The 17,505-nt window shown below is 41.2% G+C and overlaps 1 protein-coding gene and 1 long non-coding RNA gene across 4 annotated transcripts in view; both read left to right on the top strand.

The window, feature by feature from the left end:
• Positions 1-17,505, top strand: part of RXFP1 (relaxin family peptide receptor 1) — a 73,727-nt gene that overhangs the window by 12,096 nt on the left and 44,126 nt on the right. For 2 of the 3 annotated variants that reach the window (XM_067551821.1, XM_067551823.1), the window contains exon 2: positions 11,291-11,446. In XM_067551821.1, coding sequence (XP_067407922.1) covers positions 11,291-11,446 — 156 coding nt within the window. Of the gene's footprint in view, positions 1-10,073; positions 10,081-11,290; positions 11,447-17,505 lie in introns of those variants that run through there. The other variant, XM_067551822.1, reaches the window with a different exon arrangement.
• On the top strand, positions 14,411-16,493 carry LOC137155502 (uncharacterized). The gene is made up of 3 exons (XR_010920500.1): positions 14,411-14,486; positions 14,959-15,112; positions 15,897-16,493. It is a non-coding gene; the product is annotated as an uncharacterized lncRNA (long non-coding RNA).

The raw sequence follows: 17,505 nt of genomic DNA, 5'->3' as shown, positions 1-17,505 counted from the left end.
GGTTAAAGGGGAGGCTACAACGGGTCATACTGAAAGATGAACTGTCAGGCTGGAGGGAGGTTACTAGCAGAGATCCTCAGTGATCGGTGTTGGGATCAATCTTATTTAACCTTTTTATTACTGACCTTGGCACAAAAAGTGGGAATGTGCTAATAAAGTTTGTGGATGACATAAAGTTGGGAGGTATTGCCAATACAGAGAAGAATCAGGATATCAAGATCTGTTTACAAGGTCATCCAGGAGTAATAGAAATAGGATGAAATTTAATAGTGGAAAGTGCAAGGTCATGTATTTAGGGACTAATAACAAGAATTTCTGCTATAAGCTGGGCACGCATCAGTTGTAAGTGACTGAGGAGGAGAAGGATGTGGGTATATTGGTTGATCACAGGACGACTATGAGCCGCCAGTGTGATGTGGCCATGAAAAAAGCTAATGTGGTTCTTGGATGCATCAGATGAGGTGTTTCCAGTAGAGATAGGGAGGTGTTAGTACTATTATACGTGGCGCTGGTGAGACCTCCTCTAGAATACCTGTGTGCAGTTCTGGTCCCCCATGTTTAAGAAAGATGAATTCAGACTGTAACAGATGCAGAGAAGGGCTACTAGAATGATCTGCGGAATAGAAAATCTGCCTTATGATAGAAGACTCAAAGAGCTTGGCTTGTTTAGCCTAACCAAAAGGAGGTTGAGGGGCATATGATTGCTCTCTATAAATAGATCAGAGGGATAAATAACAAGGAGGGAGAGTGTAGCCGGGAGGTGTGGTCTTCCCCGGAGATTGACAGCGAGGTAGAGCCAAACCCCCTCTGGGGGGCAGAGCGCGGTACTGCAGCAACACCTGACCAGAAACAGGTAGGCAGGCAGGAAGTACAAAAGGCAGGCCTTCCCACTCAGTCAGGGGAAGGCGGCCAAGGGAGAAGGATGTCTCTCCCTTGGTGCCGGGGCCTACGCCTGCACCCGACTATTACCCAGAGGAGAGGCTGCTGGAACTGCCCGTTGCCTGGGGTCCTGAGGACCTGGCACATGTTCAACTTGCAAAGAGCACTTAAAGTACTTTATTATCTGTAAATGATAATGTGACTATGTAATTAAGCAATCAAACATATACAAGATGTGAATGGTGATGGTTTAAATTTAAGTCATTCACACCTAGTGCCTCGTCTGGAACAAAGCTAAAACCTAAGCCTGGTCTATGCTGCCTAGCCTGAATTATTGTATCTCACTTTAAACAGCAGACCAGAGTTATCAAAATCCAAATCACCAATTAGTCTCAATTGTATAAATGTGATGCTACAGCTGCGTGAATGATTCACACCAAAAAATTTTTACCTTTTTTTTTTTTCTGTTCCCATGTTGTCTGAACAGATCATGATATCCATGTTTATTGATCAAAATTGTTCGGTTAATGTGGATTTTTTTTTTTAAACATTTCATTCTGTGAACTGCTCACAAGATCTTCATTTTGAGTATTGCTTTGATTTTTGGATGTTTGTAATTAGAAAGCTGAGTTGTTCTGATTGGACATAAAGGTAACTGTGATAGGGTTTTACCTGAGCTTCCCTGCCCCTGCCTCATTTCCCCCTCTCTGGCAGACTCTCATGCTGCCGCCAGATGATTTGCTGGCTCCTGGTACATTCATCTTCTGCTCTTGGATGCACAGATTCTCCTGCTTCCTAGTATTCTTTGGACATCAACAATGACAACATGAATTAGTTTTGAAATTTGAATGTTTTGTGAATAATTTTTGCAGTATTTGCTCAGATCTTGTTGTTAATCTTAGGAACTGGGAGGTACTGTTTTCAGCACTGTAATGAACATGGCCTCTCGCCTCAACAAGTCTTGCAGGCTGCTTCAAGGTCACAACATTCCCTTGAATCTTTTGTATGTACAAGAGCTATTGCCATTTGTACCTACAGTGTTGGGAAAGTGGTTATGGCTTTTTTCAATGCCACTGCTCTGCTTCTCTCCTCATTCAGCTGATAGCTCATGTTTTCCAGAAAAACCCCTTTTTTGGACTAGCAGCTGGGTTTTCTCAAGACTCTGCACTTTCAAAAGGGCTGCCACTGTCAAAAGCCAGACTGATAGTCGCTCCCATTTGGAAGAAAGAACATGATCTGCTGGCTTTCAGCCTAATGCCAATAAGATTTGAAACTCATTTTGGATTCATTCATGTTCAGTGAGGTGGAGCCTTCATTTGTTAAAAATAGAAGAATTAAAAACCTTTTCCCTACTCTTTTGTTGTGCACTAATATGAGTATAATAATCTGATTGAAGCTGATGTGGCTATTGAGTACCAAGCAGTGAATCATACTGTTTTGATTAATTTCATTGCTCAGGACTCTTGGCATTTAGTGAGCTTGTGCTGTTTTTGTAGCCTATATTTGAATTCATATTCATTTGCTTTACTGAAATGGCAAATAATCACGTTAATTTATCATTCCTCTAATGCCTGAGAGAATATGGAAGTAGTGAAACATCTCTATAACTTTACTCTCTGACCTGAAGCATTAGTCTGTAAGCTGAATAAAGCCCAAGTAATGTCTTTCAGAATAGACAAAATTAGTGAAAGAGTTTCATCTTTTTAGTTCAACAGTTAAACATACTCTCTTGCCTCTCTCAGATAAACTCTTCATGCAGCCTGCCCATATGCATTCTCTCATTCCATTTTCTCTTCTTTAAATGGGAATAATAAAAATAGGAGCTTGGGAAGGTGTGGTGAGCACCGTCTTACAACCCAAGGATTCAATGCAACAAGGGCAAAAGCTAGGGCATCCTTGCAGCAGGAGGCAAACCAGCAACTAGCTGTCTCTGAATAAGGAAAGCGCAAGCTGCCGCCTCTCTGTCCCTGTGCTAAATGTGCCCCGTCTTTCAGAGTTCAGCAGGAAAAGGGTTAGTCATCTCCCTCCTCCATCCAGCTAGAGGAAGGACCACAATTGCCTGCCCTGAGCACAAGGTTATCAAAGTAGCAGGATTAGACCAGCTGCTTGGAATTAATTCATTTCTCCATAACAAGGGAGGAGCGTACTATGTAGATTTGAGAACTGAAGCTGGAAGTGTGAGTCAGTGAAGAAGAATCTCTAGGAAAAGGGATGAAGCTGAGAAGAGAACCTATTTGGGTTCCCTTATTATCTCTGGTATTTGGCTGAAGCAAACCAGGCATTATAACTCCACTTTGCCTGAGGGAAGCCCTGTTTTAATTATGTTGGGGGAAGCATAGGCAGCAGAAGACAGAGTAAGAGGCAAGAGAACAAAGATGTAGGCAGGAGAAGAGTTGTACAGGGCCATGAATATTTAGTTGTATACATTAGTCCTTTCTCATGTGAGATGGCATGTGCATTGCAGACAAGATGTTTGTTCATGTCTTGGATGTCCTATGAATACATAATTCACCTATTTCCAATTTACTTTATTCCAGATATATAGCAAATATACCTCCAAAATCCGCTATGGACTTTGTGAAGAAATAGTTTTATCCATGCAGGGTGACCACAGTTAAACTACATGTGACTTAAGAAAGCAACCTATATAGCCTTTACACAATGTTATTGCTCTATATCAATTTACTTACAAAATATGGGGATGAAAAGTGCTATAGAAAACCAAGCCTTGCCCTTGTATATATTTACCATCCTCATCAAGTTCAGACATCTTGTCCTCACAGCTAAGGCCCTAACTAAGTTTGTCCTTCCCTACATTTTTTCTCTCTTCTACTTATGTATCTAGATACTTATGTGCCCCTCATTACGGTAGAGTGTTAGTGTTTTTCTTCCTTCTTCTCTTTTAACGTCTGTCTATGTTTTTTGTGAGTGCACATGCAGGCTTTAAACACACATCTGTTTATATCCACAAAACTTGTGGGATAAATTTGAGGCCACCTTTGAAAATGTAGTCACTATTGCCAAATATATATGACATATGCAATCTTGGCCCACACATTCTGAATCTCAACTATTTGAAAATATGAATCAAGCCATATTGATGTTAAGATTATTAACGTTAATTTATATGGTTAATTTATGGTACTACTTTTGCATTATAGGGTGTCTCGGGATTTAAAAGGTCTATTTTGGGTCATAGGACTAAGAAGCAAGGGTGAGCTATTCCATCTTGGATGGGCTGTGAATAAGAAACAACCTATAAAACAATAGTGGTCCCTTTGAAGCTTGATATAAATACAAAATTACAAAAATAATTTATGAATTCACCATAAAAATGATTAAAATTAAATATATTTCCCTTTGTCTTGGTTTAACATCAATATGGAACGGGCCTTGATAGCTGTAATGGAGTGAACTAGAGCAATTAATTTAATAGCATCATACGCCCTCTTGTTCAGAATTGCAAGATTAGGTAAATTAAGACAGACTACTTAAATATTCCTAAATGAATGATATATTTAAAGTGTATCTACTCATTCCCAGATAAAAACTGAATTAAATTGGAATAAGTTTGAGAGTACTTTAGGATAAATACATTACAAGAATATTGTAGTTATTCCAAAACCAATTACATATGAGTACCTAAATTGCTTTTGAAAATGGGTCTCAGTCTCCTAAATCACTTAGGTACTTTTGACAGTTTTATCCATAATTTAGGATAAGAATAAGAACAGGAGAAAACTCCACAAAGAAATAAATGCATGATATATGGGGAAGGTGAACACAAGTGTGACCATGGTCGCTGAGGTAGCCATACTGATACTGCTCAATCAGGGCAAACTGCAAAGAATGGGGCAGGCAATCCCCAAAACTGGTGATTATTTCTAATAATTAGATTCACCATCCGGCAACAAAACAGCTTCTACAATCCCTTACTGGTTTCTCAGAAGCCAAAAACACAGCTCCTTTAAAGCAATCCAGTTTGGCTACCATCCAAACAGCCAAGTCAAATATGATGAGGATTACTGAAAATCTTGTTCATCGTATATAAATTCTGCCAATACCAAGAGATCGGACACATTACCCATCAAGTCACTGAATATTTCAGAATTTACCCAAATACACACTTACAGATAATTCTTATTAACTAATCAAAGATTTGTTTAAAAAGAAAAAAGAGGGTATTGTGATTAAAAGATAATTGTACATATAGACATGAATAAAGTTCTTAGGTCAGTTTCATAGTAAAGATGGTGAACTGCAAAATGTTCTTTCCCGAATCAGTTAATCAGGTTATAGTCCAAATAGCAGTCCATGTCAAATTTCAGGGTAATCCAGACTGGAGCTGGAGACCTCAGTCTTGTGACTTAACTTTCCCGTGACAAAGCTTTATTTCTCTTTGAAGTTTGTAGTAAACTACCTCTGAATGGCTTGAGATGGGTAGTTACTTTGTGCTAATCAATGCAGCTAATTACTGGTGTGTGCCTAGGAAACAGAGATTTTACTTCAAAACAACCATATGCATTCTTCACCCAAGGAACCCTTGCTGTGTTCACTACTGTCAAGAGGCTATATAGCCTGGCAGAAGACTATAAAGAAAGCTTCAGATTCAATCCTCAGATGCAGACTCTGGACTCCAAAACTGTTGTTGGCAGCTGGCCTTTTACACTACATTGAAGTTCTCTCTTTATATACCTTGCCATTCTTAGAAGCAATTACCTCACTCGCCCATGCTCAGTCTTAGCCATTACCTCAGAATTCTAACTGACAGCTCTGACCTTTAAAACATGTTGTGACCAGTATGAGTGGGTTCTGACCAGCTAGCTGCTCAGCTAACTGACCTCTCTGTCACCCCAATCATAGAACCATAGAATATTAGGGCTGGAAGCGACCTCAGGAGGTCATCTAGTCCAACCCACTGCTCAAAGCAGGACAAAACCCAACTAAGTCATCCCAGCCAGGGCTTTGTCAAGCCAGGCCTTAAAAACCTCTAAAGATGGAGATTCCACCACCTACCTAGGTAACCCATTCCAGTGCTTCACCACCCTCCTAATGAAAAAGTTTTTCCTAATATCCAACCTAGACCTCCCCCACTGCAACTTGAGACCATTGCTCCTAGTTCGGTCATCTGCCACCACTGGGAACAGCTTAGCTCCATCCACCTTGGACCCCCCCTTCAGTTAGTTGAAGGCTGCGGTCAAATCCCCCCCCCACACACACACTCTTCTCTTCTGCAGACTAAACAAGCCCAGCTACCTCAGCCTCTCCTTATAAGTCATGTGCTCCAGCCCCCTAATAATTTTTGTTGCCTTCTGCTGGACTTTCTCCAATTTGTCCACACCCTTCCTGTAATGGGGGTCTCAAAATTGGACACAATTCTCCATCCTCTTACTGCACATGCTCAGTAGCCACCTATTGTGCCCATGCTCACTGTTGTCATTTGCCTCAGAGCTATGATTCTGCTGATCCACACACACACATACTTGGCTTTTTGCTAGGGCATCATTTTAAAAATCCTAAATTCTTACTGAGCGTGCTCAGGGTCGGCAGCATTCATCTCAGTGTGGAGTGCCTTTTGCTTATTCAGAACAGTGATCAGAAATACAGAGTAGAGACTGAAGAATTTCGCTGGTAACACTGTAAGGCACCAGTGTAGCATAATTAAATTATATTCTTCATTGGATTAAATATCCTTGTCATGATCGGCATCTGCTGAGCCAGATGCTAACTGCAATAAGAGAACTGAGTGGTTTGTTTTGAAAGTGTAAAAATTGAAAATTAAATGCATCAACAGCAACTGTAATGTGCACTCTCAAAAAAGAGGCTGATTGTAAAAAGGAGATTATAACAAGGTGATAAAGGAGGAGGAACTAGGGAATGGAACTGAAGAGGTCTTGAATGAAAATTCTACAAACAGCCAGACTTGGGGGACATTTAGGCTTTGTTTTAGGCTTTGTTGCTGTTTGATATATCCATAATGCCAAATCCAAGGAAGGGAATAGGTTTGGACTATGTCAACAGTATGGGTGTACTCTGTAGGAAGGTGGGAACTTTACCAGCTACCACCAGCCTTTTGACAATTTGACTCTTAAAATATATTATTCAGATGTATTAAATTTGATCTAAAGTTATATTTAGTAGTGTAGGCATCTATAAAGAATGTTTGAAAATTATAGTCTTACTGCTGTAGTAATGGTTGATATGGCAGTTTCATTATATTTAAAACTTCTAATTTGCTATGGGCTAAATCCTCAACTAGGACAAATGCATTTGATATTTAATGAAATTCAGTTTCAAAATAACAATTATAGGTGATTAAAAATCACATTGTACATATGTATATATTACAAACATTTTGGAATCATACTCAAATCAGCATAGTTTATTTCACTGATTATACATTCTTAAATGTACACTAGCATCTATTTCTTTATGCATTTCCAGAAGTCAGGGAGGGAAGGTGGGATGGACGTGACATTAGATGCTTTTGAAAATCCCACTAGGTGTTGGTACAAGGGTTGCTGCCTTCAGAACACCCCTTCAGGGCAGGAAGTGGGCCTGAAGCATCTTTGCCTCATTTTCCAGGGTTTACCATCTTTCTCATGAATTCATATGGCTCAGCCTTCTAAGCGGGTTATTCTCCAGTTCACTCCCCATCCATGTTACTCGGTGTCTAAATTAAATTCAACCTTCCCCAGTAGCCTAAAGTAAAATGTAGACCCAAAACTCTTGCACCCTCCTGCACTCAAACTCTTGGGCCTCTCCCAAGTTTACCAGAGTGCTGACTCCCAAGCTTTTTTCCCCCTTCCAGAGTCCCACTGTAGCAGAAATCCAAAGATCTTCTGCTCCCCGAGGACTCAGTTCTCTCCCAAACTAATCAAAGTCCCAAATGAAACATCAGACACTAGTCTTCTACCTGCTGCTTTCCATCAGGCACAGGCCTTCTACTCTCGCTTAGCTCGCAACCTGTCTGGTCCTCCTAGGGTAAGCAGCCATCTTTCTGTCACTCTCCCTTTGGCTGAGCTTGCCCAGCCGTTTTTATAATAACCTTATAACCTCTGCCCAGATGGATCCAATAACAGACCAGGCCTTCTGATCCCTAATCAGTTAGGACCAGCTGAGAGGGTGACTGGCCTGTTGCAGGTGAGACTGAGCCTAACTCCTCTTAAAGAGCCACCTAGCCTGTAACAGTGCCTATCTGCATCTTTAGGTGCCTGATACCTTTGAAAATCTGGCTCTGTGTGCCACATTGAAATCAATGGCAGCTTTACCATTGACTGCTGTGGGCACAGGATCAACCCCTATGCTTGGAGGAACCTGCCTGTTTGAAGCACCACACTATATGTTTGAAATGTATATGTAAAGTTAAGAGTTGGATCTTTCATGCCTTATTCTCCCTTGAAGACGCTCCCTTAACTTTGTAGCTGCAGCTGACATTTCCCTTGTATGTGGTTCTTACAGAACAAAATACCAGAGTATGCTTTCACTTTCCATTAACTAAAACTCATTTTATCACAAGTACTCAGCTAACTCATGAAAAATGAATAAAAGTATTGTTATTGTTTATATATAGGACACAATATTATTGAAGTTTAATGTTTCTTAACATTATGTAGAATTTCTGTGCTCCTCAACTTTCTGGGCAAGTTTTCCTAGTGATGTTATTGGTTTGCATGGAACATTTGCATAGTTTGTCTTTTCCTGATTTTACTTTTGCTATCTGTGGCTAACATGGGGAAGATCTGTATTATTTTTATGAATATTATTTGTACTTCCGTTTATCTGCTTGATATTGTTCTGTCTGATTACATGAAGTTAACTCAAAGGGACCTGTTAGGAAGAGCAATCAGCAATTAAAATAATGGTCAGAAATATGACATCTCTGGGTAAACAACTTCAAGGAAGTTAAGGGACCAGTGACTGGCCGTTAATTGGGAAGATGCTGTATCCAGGCAAAGTTACACAGCTCATTTGCCAAGGCTACAGGCGTATGATCCAAAGGGCACTAGACACTTAAACATTTCTTCTGAGGGACTGGGAAGGTTCAGTTGTCAGAGGCCCTTCATGGAAGGTAGTCAGGCTGGAGGCCTGATCCCCACTTACAGCACTGCAGCTGCGCCACTGTAGCGCTTAGTGATGATTCTATCTACACCAATGGGAGAACTCATGCTCTTGGTGTCACTACTCCCCACCCTGAGTGATGTAGTTATACCCATATAAGTTCATAATGTAGACCAGGGCTAAGACAGAAGCCTGACAGGATGGGTTTGAGGTAGCTATGCTTGTCCAAGCTTTGGGGGCAATGATAAGCTTTAAATAAGATCCACGGATGTAGGCCTTTTGTTGTTAACTCTCTTCCCTGTTTTTTATGTACATTCAGGTGAACAGACAATAGGTTTGTTTGGAAGGAGCTGGTTCAAGTCACTTTATTCACCTATTGATCACAGGCTTCTAGAGGGAGAGTTTCTTGCAGGTGCCAATTACAGTTGGGCTTGTAGTGTTAACAGGATTGGAAATAGGAAGGCTGCCACTCCAGAACCGCACCAGAGAGGGGTGAAGGTAGTGAAATCTGTCACCTGACGGGTGCACTCATGAAGGACTGCAGAGGGGACTAAGGCACCACCAGAATGGGGGGTTTTCTAACTTGATGGTCTAGTCTAAAGTGGGGTGAGCTGCACGGTTCTACTCCGGAAAGAGTGCAACAGATGCCTTTCACTTGGAAAGAGTACCCACTGAAAGACTGGGGGAAAGATCACAAATGAAGTTTGCCCCTGACCCATAACATATTTAATATCTTTTAGTTCACCCAACCCCATATTCTTTATCCTACAGTCTTATATATCTCACTGTTAGGGAAAAAATTTAGATATTCAACCTAATTTTCCCCTTGCTCCATTTCATCCTATTTCCCCTAGTTATATCTTTCTTGTCGCTGTAATTATTTTCCTCTTCCCCAGAGGTTAAAGTGAAGTGGAATGTGAGGGAGCACGGCTGCCCTTCCTTGTTAAATGAAGATGGAGCATTCCCTTTCTCTGCAGTGATTTGCGGAGTGCCAATTCTACAGCACTCCTCCTCCTCCTCCATTAAGATTGCCTGGAGTGCTGCACCACTGGATTCAAGCACATGCACTGGCTGGGAGCACCTGCTGCAGTGACTCCTTTCTCCCAGCTCCCAAAGGCCATTGGGACACCTGTTCTGCAGGTAGACAGGCAGCCTTTCTGTCTCACTGCTCCCCCTGTTGGCTTGTAGTCACCCTGTAGCAACAGCTGGGGAGTGGAGCTGGGAGGTAGTGGGGACAGCAGGATGAAAAGTGAGGAGAGAAAGCCTACCTCTAGCAAATGCACCCCCATCTTTTGCACTTATCCACAGTTCCAACATACCAAGTGGTCCAGAGCACCACAGTACCACCCCACCTATCTGCCTCATTATCTATCACCCAGCACCCTTTCTCACCCAGTATTCTACCACCCCAGGCACCCTTTCTACCCAACTACCTCTGATATCCCCTGCACCAACAAATCTAGTTTCTCCCTCGTCTTTCATGGATACAATGTCCATGAGTGTTTGTGGAAGGGCCCACCTGCTGCCTTCTTCTAGGAGGTGCAGGTATAGTCCAGGCTCTAATGGGAAAAGTGGGGATCAGGTGATTCACGCAGGAGAACCTTGGTCCAAATACCAAGAGGACCACCTCCTCATTTAACTTATTTTAACCAGTAGGCCTAACCAAAACCCAGATCTGAACAACTCTAAACATAGGAGGTAAGGGTAGAATCTGAATCAAGCTGTATAATCAAATTTTGTGGCTCAGATCTATGGCTAGTTTACAAGTTTCAAATATTATATTTATATCACCTCTTATTTATCATTTAGCCAAGCCACATCATTGTTCTGTTCTTTTGATATTTCTGCTCTCTGATCAGTTGTCTATAATAATCACTTTTTACCTGGTATAAATTAGATAAAACACAAGTCTGACTTACATCTTTAATTTATTTCTACTGGGTCTGAAGCACAAACGAATGTTTTCCATATCTACATAGCTCAACTGGTGTATAGCTATAACAAATTAATTTCCATCCTTTTAGACAGGGAGACCATCCTTTTAGATAGCGGCTCTAGGACACTTTACTTGTAATCTTCCTAGTGTTTTCAGGATGCCTTAGGATGTGAGGGGAAGAACTTACCCTGTACCTTATAGCAAAGCAATAGTTACCTTGTGATACACAAATATTTCCTCTTAAGTTAACATTGGTGATACAGTATTATAGTGACGCACAAAGCAAACTAGTATGTATAGTAATTTGGAAGCTCACATTCAAATGCAGCTGAGCAATTCAGCTAGAAGCATCATCCCAGGCATGAAAGCATATGTGTGAAGAAAGCATAATCTTTGTTGTTGTTTTTTTATTAGTTATCCATTGTGCTTCGAAAAATCAGGAATCTGGACTTGAAGTCATATGCCCCCTTGGATATTTCCCCTGTGGCAATATAACAAAGTGTTTGCCTCAACTTCTTCACTGTAATGGTGTGGATGACTGTGGGAATCAGGCTGATGAAGACAACTGCGGTAGGCTAATAAAGTCTTTTTTTTTTAATTCGTTTCTAGTCCATGTACCCTGAGGGCCACTTTTCAGTGAAACTCCAGTACTGTTGAGGCTAAGTAAATAGTCACAATTAATGAAACTGTAGAAAAATTAAATATACTGTAAATGAGAACAACATTGATATTTACTTAAGATAATTATAGCCAACTCATCACTCATTTGCTAGGAAGAGAAGCAAATCTTTGTTTATCTATCTTGATATATTTTTCAGTTTTATCTTATGATTTGAACTTTTGATACAAAAAGCAAAGATAATTATGAAATATCTATGATAATACCACAAAATTTATAATAAAGATCAAGCACCTTAAATTCAGTTTAGTCCTACACTATGGACTTAAAGTATAAACAGCCAGAGGAAAGAACACACACACACAACATACATGATACATAGCATAAAATTACATTGCAAGCAAGAGAACCATGCTGACAAAGAATGGATATGTTCGCTTTCAGAATTTACATAACACTTAAGCACTGAAAAGAATCAGTTCCTGCATTTTGTCAGCACACAGCATGGTTCTTAAGAGGACAACAGAACTGAAAGATTCATAAGATCCACTCTTCTTTTCTCAAATAAATTTACTCAGAATTTGTAGATCACAGTATATAATTGTAGAGTCAAATCTAGAAGGCCCCTTACCAATGCATATAGAAACTGTGTGCCAACCTGCCTTATTCACATCCTGAATTTGTTCAGGCAAGCTTACCGGGAACATGCATTGTCTGCTCAAATGTTGTGTGATCAGGACTCAGAGTGCAAAAGTGCTGCAGTAATTCATGCAAAGTGGTTCTCTTCCCTCTGCCCTTCTGAATAATCTTCACTTTCTTCCTCAGGCACGCCCTGTGGAGGCTACTGTTTTCCTAGGGTTATAGGATATAGTGCTTAGAAGGCCTGAGGTGGCTGGGGATCACTCAATTTCATTGTAAGATACTCAACTGTGTTGCTTTGCCACCCAATCTGATTTTCCTGTGTCTTCCTTTGTGCCCTGTTCTTAACACCCAGAAATGATGCTTCTAGGCAAGGTCATTTGGCCCCATCACCGTCTGCCTACCTTTCACTAAATCAGCCACGGAGCATCCACTCCCCCATAGATTAATCTCAACCTCCCGCAACGTCACTCCCTTGCATTTCCCACTACTGTGCCTGGCAGTGGGGGTGAAGTCACAGAGTCCAATATTGATCTTGATTATATTGTCATAAATCAGGATGAACACTAGTAAAATCAGTGGAGTTATATCACAGTAAAACTGGGGTAAGTGAGATCATAAACTGGGCCACAGATTCCCCTTTGAGCATAGCTGGCAGTGTTGTGAAGCTGCTGCTGAGGGAGACTACTTTCATCAGGATTCTGCTAGTGCTCCTAAGGCATAGCACTTAATCATGCCACGGAGCTCTGGCTGCCACATAGCCACTAAGTAGCTTGGGCAGAAATTAAAGGGGAAAACACTTATTGGACCCTTTCTCCTCCCCAATGATAGTGTAGAATGGTTCCTTCAGTATATTTCTGAATGCTTTGGGAGAGGTTCAGTGTTTCTTACCTTAAATATAATTTCATGCTGCCTGGTCTCATTGCAGTATAAGGGGATTATACATGCTGTTCCCAGGCATTAGTAATTACCATTAGTGATAAGTGAATAAATGTTGATTAAAAAATAAATTGAATGAGAAAGCAACCGATTCAGACCTTTGACCTCAAACTCAAACTAGACCCTTGCTCAAGCTTGAGAAAGTTTAGATGATTTGGTTTTTTTTTCATTCTTCTCCCTCCCCTTTTTTTTGGCCTTCACATGGACTTCCTCATGCTAGTCTGAAAGAGGCCATCTACCATGGAATAAGTTGTCCTTGTGATATTTCCTGATGGATTTGGCAGACAAAGTACTGAAAAACTCACAAAAACACCTGCCCAGTTTTACAGACCCAAGAATTTCAGATAGTTCTCGTAAACTTCAGTAAGAATTAACCAAACAAAACCACTGAACCTTTTAAGGTGCAGCCATCACCAGTTATCAGTTGGGCTGACTTCTGTACTGAAGTACTCACAACGGTTTGACTCATTGAAGAGGTTAATGTCACTTGGCATAATGTTAATGTGAATAAAATGTGAGTTGGGATTTGTAAATAGAGCAGTTCGTAAAAAGAAAGTTTTCCATATAATAAACATTCTTGGCCTTGCTGCCAGGAGTAGGTTACCAAGAGAAGTGGTGGATTCTCCATTCTTGATGCCTTCAATAAAGACTGGATGTCTTTCTGGAAGATATGCTTTAGTCAAACACAAGTTATTGGGCTCAATACAGAGGTAACTGGGTGAAATTCTATAGTCTGTATTATACCACAGCTCAGACTAAATAATTTTTTGGCCTTAAAGTCTATGAATCTATGATAGATACTAACTTATCTATCCCATTTGTGAGTATTTTTGTTTGTGTATGGGAGAGTCTTGTATTTTGGAAATCAAGGTGATGTGCTTTATCCCCAAATGTGCATACATGCAGTTCACTAACAACTGTGATGTCTTAGTGTATGTGACCACAAATCACTGGTTTAAAAAATGGGAGCTAGTCAGTACACTGGATAGCATGCCTTCAGACTCTGTACTGAAATCCTGTTCACGACTGAAAATACATTTGATTTCACCATGGTCCACACAGCTTTTGCAGCACTCGATATGATGGAAACTTTCTGCCTAAGTGAGACGCCAGGATTAGAATAATAAGGATGCTTGGGTCAAGATTAGGATGTTGTGATGAGGTTTCTATGCTACACAGGCTCTGAAAGGGTTAGTGTGGGCCACTACCTGGCTATGCTACCTGGCTGAAATTGGAGAGTAGGCCAGGTTTAATTAAAGATGAGTCCCAGCTGGGAGAGAAACTGAGTGGTTAGTTTAAACAGAGGAAGTTTGGTACACAACAGGGCTGCAGGGATCCTCTTGGAAGTAGAAAAGTCTGGAAAGAGTTCAGGAGAGATATAGAGCAGCCCCCTGGGTGGAGCAGGCTGTGGTGGTAAGTCCTGCTCACAGGTTAGGATCTAGATTTCAGAGTCCTATAGGTGCTCAACTGAGAGGGATAAAAGTTGGAGGGCAGAAGGGGTGTTATGTCTGTACTTTTAGTTTGGGATTTTGTTAGGGGGCATTCCAGGGGACAGCCTTGTCAGTCCCAGCCCTGAGAGAAAGGTGAACCTAGAGAAGTTGAGGGGAGAAGTCCTAAAAGAAAGTCTATGGTAAGAAGTCCAGGGAGGAGGCAGCCAGGAATCTGACATAGCAGACCTTGAGTGCTGTTTATAGGGTGCTTGGACGGGAACCCAGTGTAAATCATGGGCCTGCTGTTCTTACTAGCCAGTGGTGAGGTGGTATGAGGCCAGAGAAGGGGACTAGGATGACAGGCAGTCCTGAGAGAAGAGTGTGAGCAGCATGGGGCCCAGTTTCAGGGATGAAAATCTTTGTGAGGACACTAGACTGTTTGTTGAACTTTCTAGTATCCTGAAAGGGGTGGAACCAAAACGTGACCTGGCCAGAGGGCTGAGTCACAAGAAGAAGGATGGCCATAGGGCTGGAGTGACCACTGGCAGCAGCTGTTTGAGAGGTAGCAGCCTACTACACCATGTCCAGCCACAGGGAGGTGCTCTAACAGTGAGTCCACACTTCTTCAGATGTTTTAGTAGAGTTGTGTGGGAGAACCTTGCATAGGATGTGCTTGTATTGTGCTTGGCCCAAGACAGTGCGTGATGGGATATTCATTCCACACCAACTTGACAGGGTTAAGGGAGCTTAGAAAGGGCCAATTAGTGTGATAGGCCCCATATGAAGGGATTAGGTTGGAGGAACAACTGCTGATTGGAGGACAAAACTCAGCTGAGGAGATGTGGGCTGAGCTAGTATAAAGCCAAGAAGCAACAGAAAAGGCTGCAATGGGGAAGTCTGCAGCTATCCTCTGTATATTAGAGAGGGAAGGAGGGAATGCAGAAAAAGAGTAGAAATGTGGTCTGAGGGAAGGGCCTCCTCTGAAAATGGAAGGGTAGAGAAGAGAGCCTGTGAAAGGTAGGTAGGAAGCAGTCTAGGAAATGAGCAGCAACACTGGGGACTGAATGGACCTTGGCCATATATTGTAGGTCCCTGGTCTGGAACCTGCATTAGTGGGTTGGCCGGGTTCCCCTAGCAGCCACTAACAGAGTGACATTGCCTGGACATTGTCTTTAGAGAGACAGTCTAGCCCAGAAAGGGGACCTACACAGAGACCTGGCTGTAGTAAAAGAGAAGCCCTAGAGTGAGAGAGAGAGAGAGAACAATGGGTGGAAAGACCACAAGGGGAGGCATTGGAGCTAGAAAAGAGCTAAACCCAGAGTAGCCAGGAGGAGGCACCACCCGCAATGAATGAGAGACCTGTGACATGGCGTTATTACTCCCTTACATACAGGAGGAAGAAATTATTTCCAAAAGGATGAAAATAGAAATATTGTTTGAACATGACATAGTCTGGGATCTGTATCTCCTACCACATGGACTGAAGACTTAATATTTATGCTCTGAATAACTCAGTTATGAGAACCACCACAGCAAAAATGTATATCTTTCACAGAAAGAACAACACGAATACTGATACAAGGTGTTCCCTGCACCATAGACAAGACAGATGGTGCAAAGAGATTTCACCATCAAACTGAGTCAAGAATAATTGGTGTCCTGTAGACAGGCTCAGCAGAGAGGCCAAGGATTAAATGATTATCAAGCATTAACTTTTCTTTCACCCTTGGAGGTGAGACACTGATTGATGAACTTCCAGGGCTAATGCATATTCATGATGAAGTGAAGGGCAACTTGCACTGTAGCCAGTTGTGCAATATGCGTTCTTTGGGTAGACAAAGAAATCCAGAGTTGTCAATGTGGCACCTTTCATGAACATTAAATTCACTTTAAAACAATGAAAGAAGCAGCAACATTTCCTTATGGGTCAGAACAAAGGAACATGGGGGTACTTGTGTAGCCAATCTGTTCTCCTATTTCATCAAAACAAGCTCCCCATCAGACATTCTAAGCCAGGGGACCACCTGAGACACATTCTAGTAAAAATCTTTAATTATAGAGGAAAAAGAACACACATGACAACTTGCCATTGAGAAGGGACATTAACTATCAGCAGAGAAGAAATTAATCTTGTTTAATGTTTCAGCATGGTTCTGACCAGATATTGGCTGCAATTCTGCTAAACCAAAGTAGCAGCATGTAAGATACCATGATATTAGGTAATAGGTGGGCAGGCAGCATATAAAATAGAAAAGGCAGGGATGTTTGTCTTCAGAGACCATGAATAGCTATCTGCTTTTATGCATTCATAACACTCTTAAAGGCAGATGAATCAGGATTATAAAAACATGAGAGCTTCAGGAAGCATGCATTTCTCAGAAATGGAAGATGGAAAGCGTTGTCATAATATGCCCTTTAGTACTAATCCTGTGACCTGGTCAATAACTTTAGGATCAAAATTTTGGTGAGCTGCAATTATCATGACATGCATCTGTATAGCTCAATATGCTCAAGGAAGAGGGTGAATAAACAAACTTAAAAATATGGTCTACCCACATTATAAGTTTTTGATTCACTATTCATGCAAACATATATTCACTGATCAGTAACCCTGTCAGGATCAGATTGGAGATCTAAAGCCAGTCCTGAACTTAGCCAGAACAAAAATGGTTCCTGCATTGCAGTTATTGTTTTTCATTCCTTGCTCTTCTTTTTTTTTTTTTTTTTTCTATTTTCCTTTTAGCTGTTTGTTAACTACTGGCGTATAGTCATGTTTGCATTAGAATCAGAAGTATAGCAAGGTTCTAGATTAAGTCCTTTTGTTAGTGGGAACAGGAATATTTTTATTCTATAGTTTATAAAACACTGCCATAGGCTAAACCAGATCTGAGACAGATTTGAATTGATGACAGAGGAGAAAAGTTCCATATACCCCCTTATTAATCTGCTGAGTCACACACTCCTTCCTCCCAAAAGAACATATGCTTTAAAAATCTTGTATA

Source organism: Emydura macquarii, unplaced genomic scaffold (assembly GCF_026122565.2).
Source record: "Emydura macquarii macquarii isolate MOO-44397 ecotype Brisbane River unplaced genomic scaffold, CSIRO-AGI_Emac_v2 contig_1363, whole genome shotgun sequence".
In the NCBI taxonomy this organism is placed as follows: Eukaryota; Metazoa; Chordata; order Testudines; family Chelidae; genus Emydura; species Emydura macquarii.
This window is presented reverse-complemented; position numbering and strand designations above follow the sequence as displayed.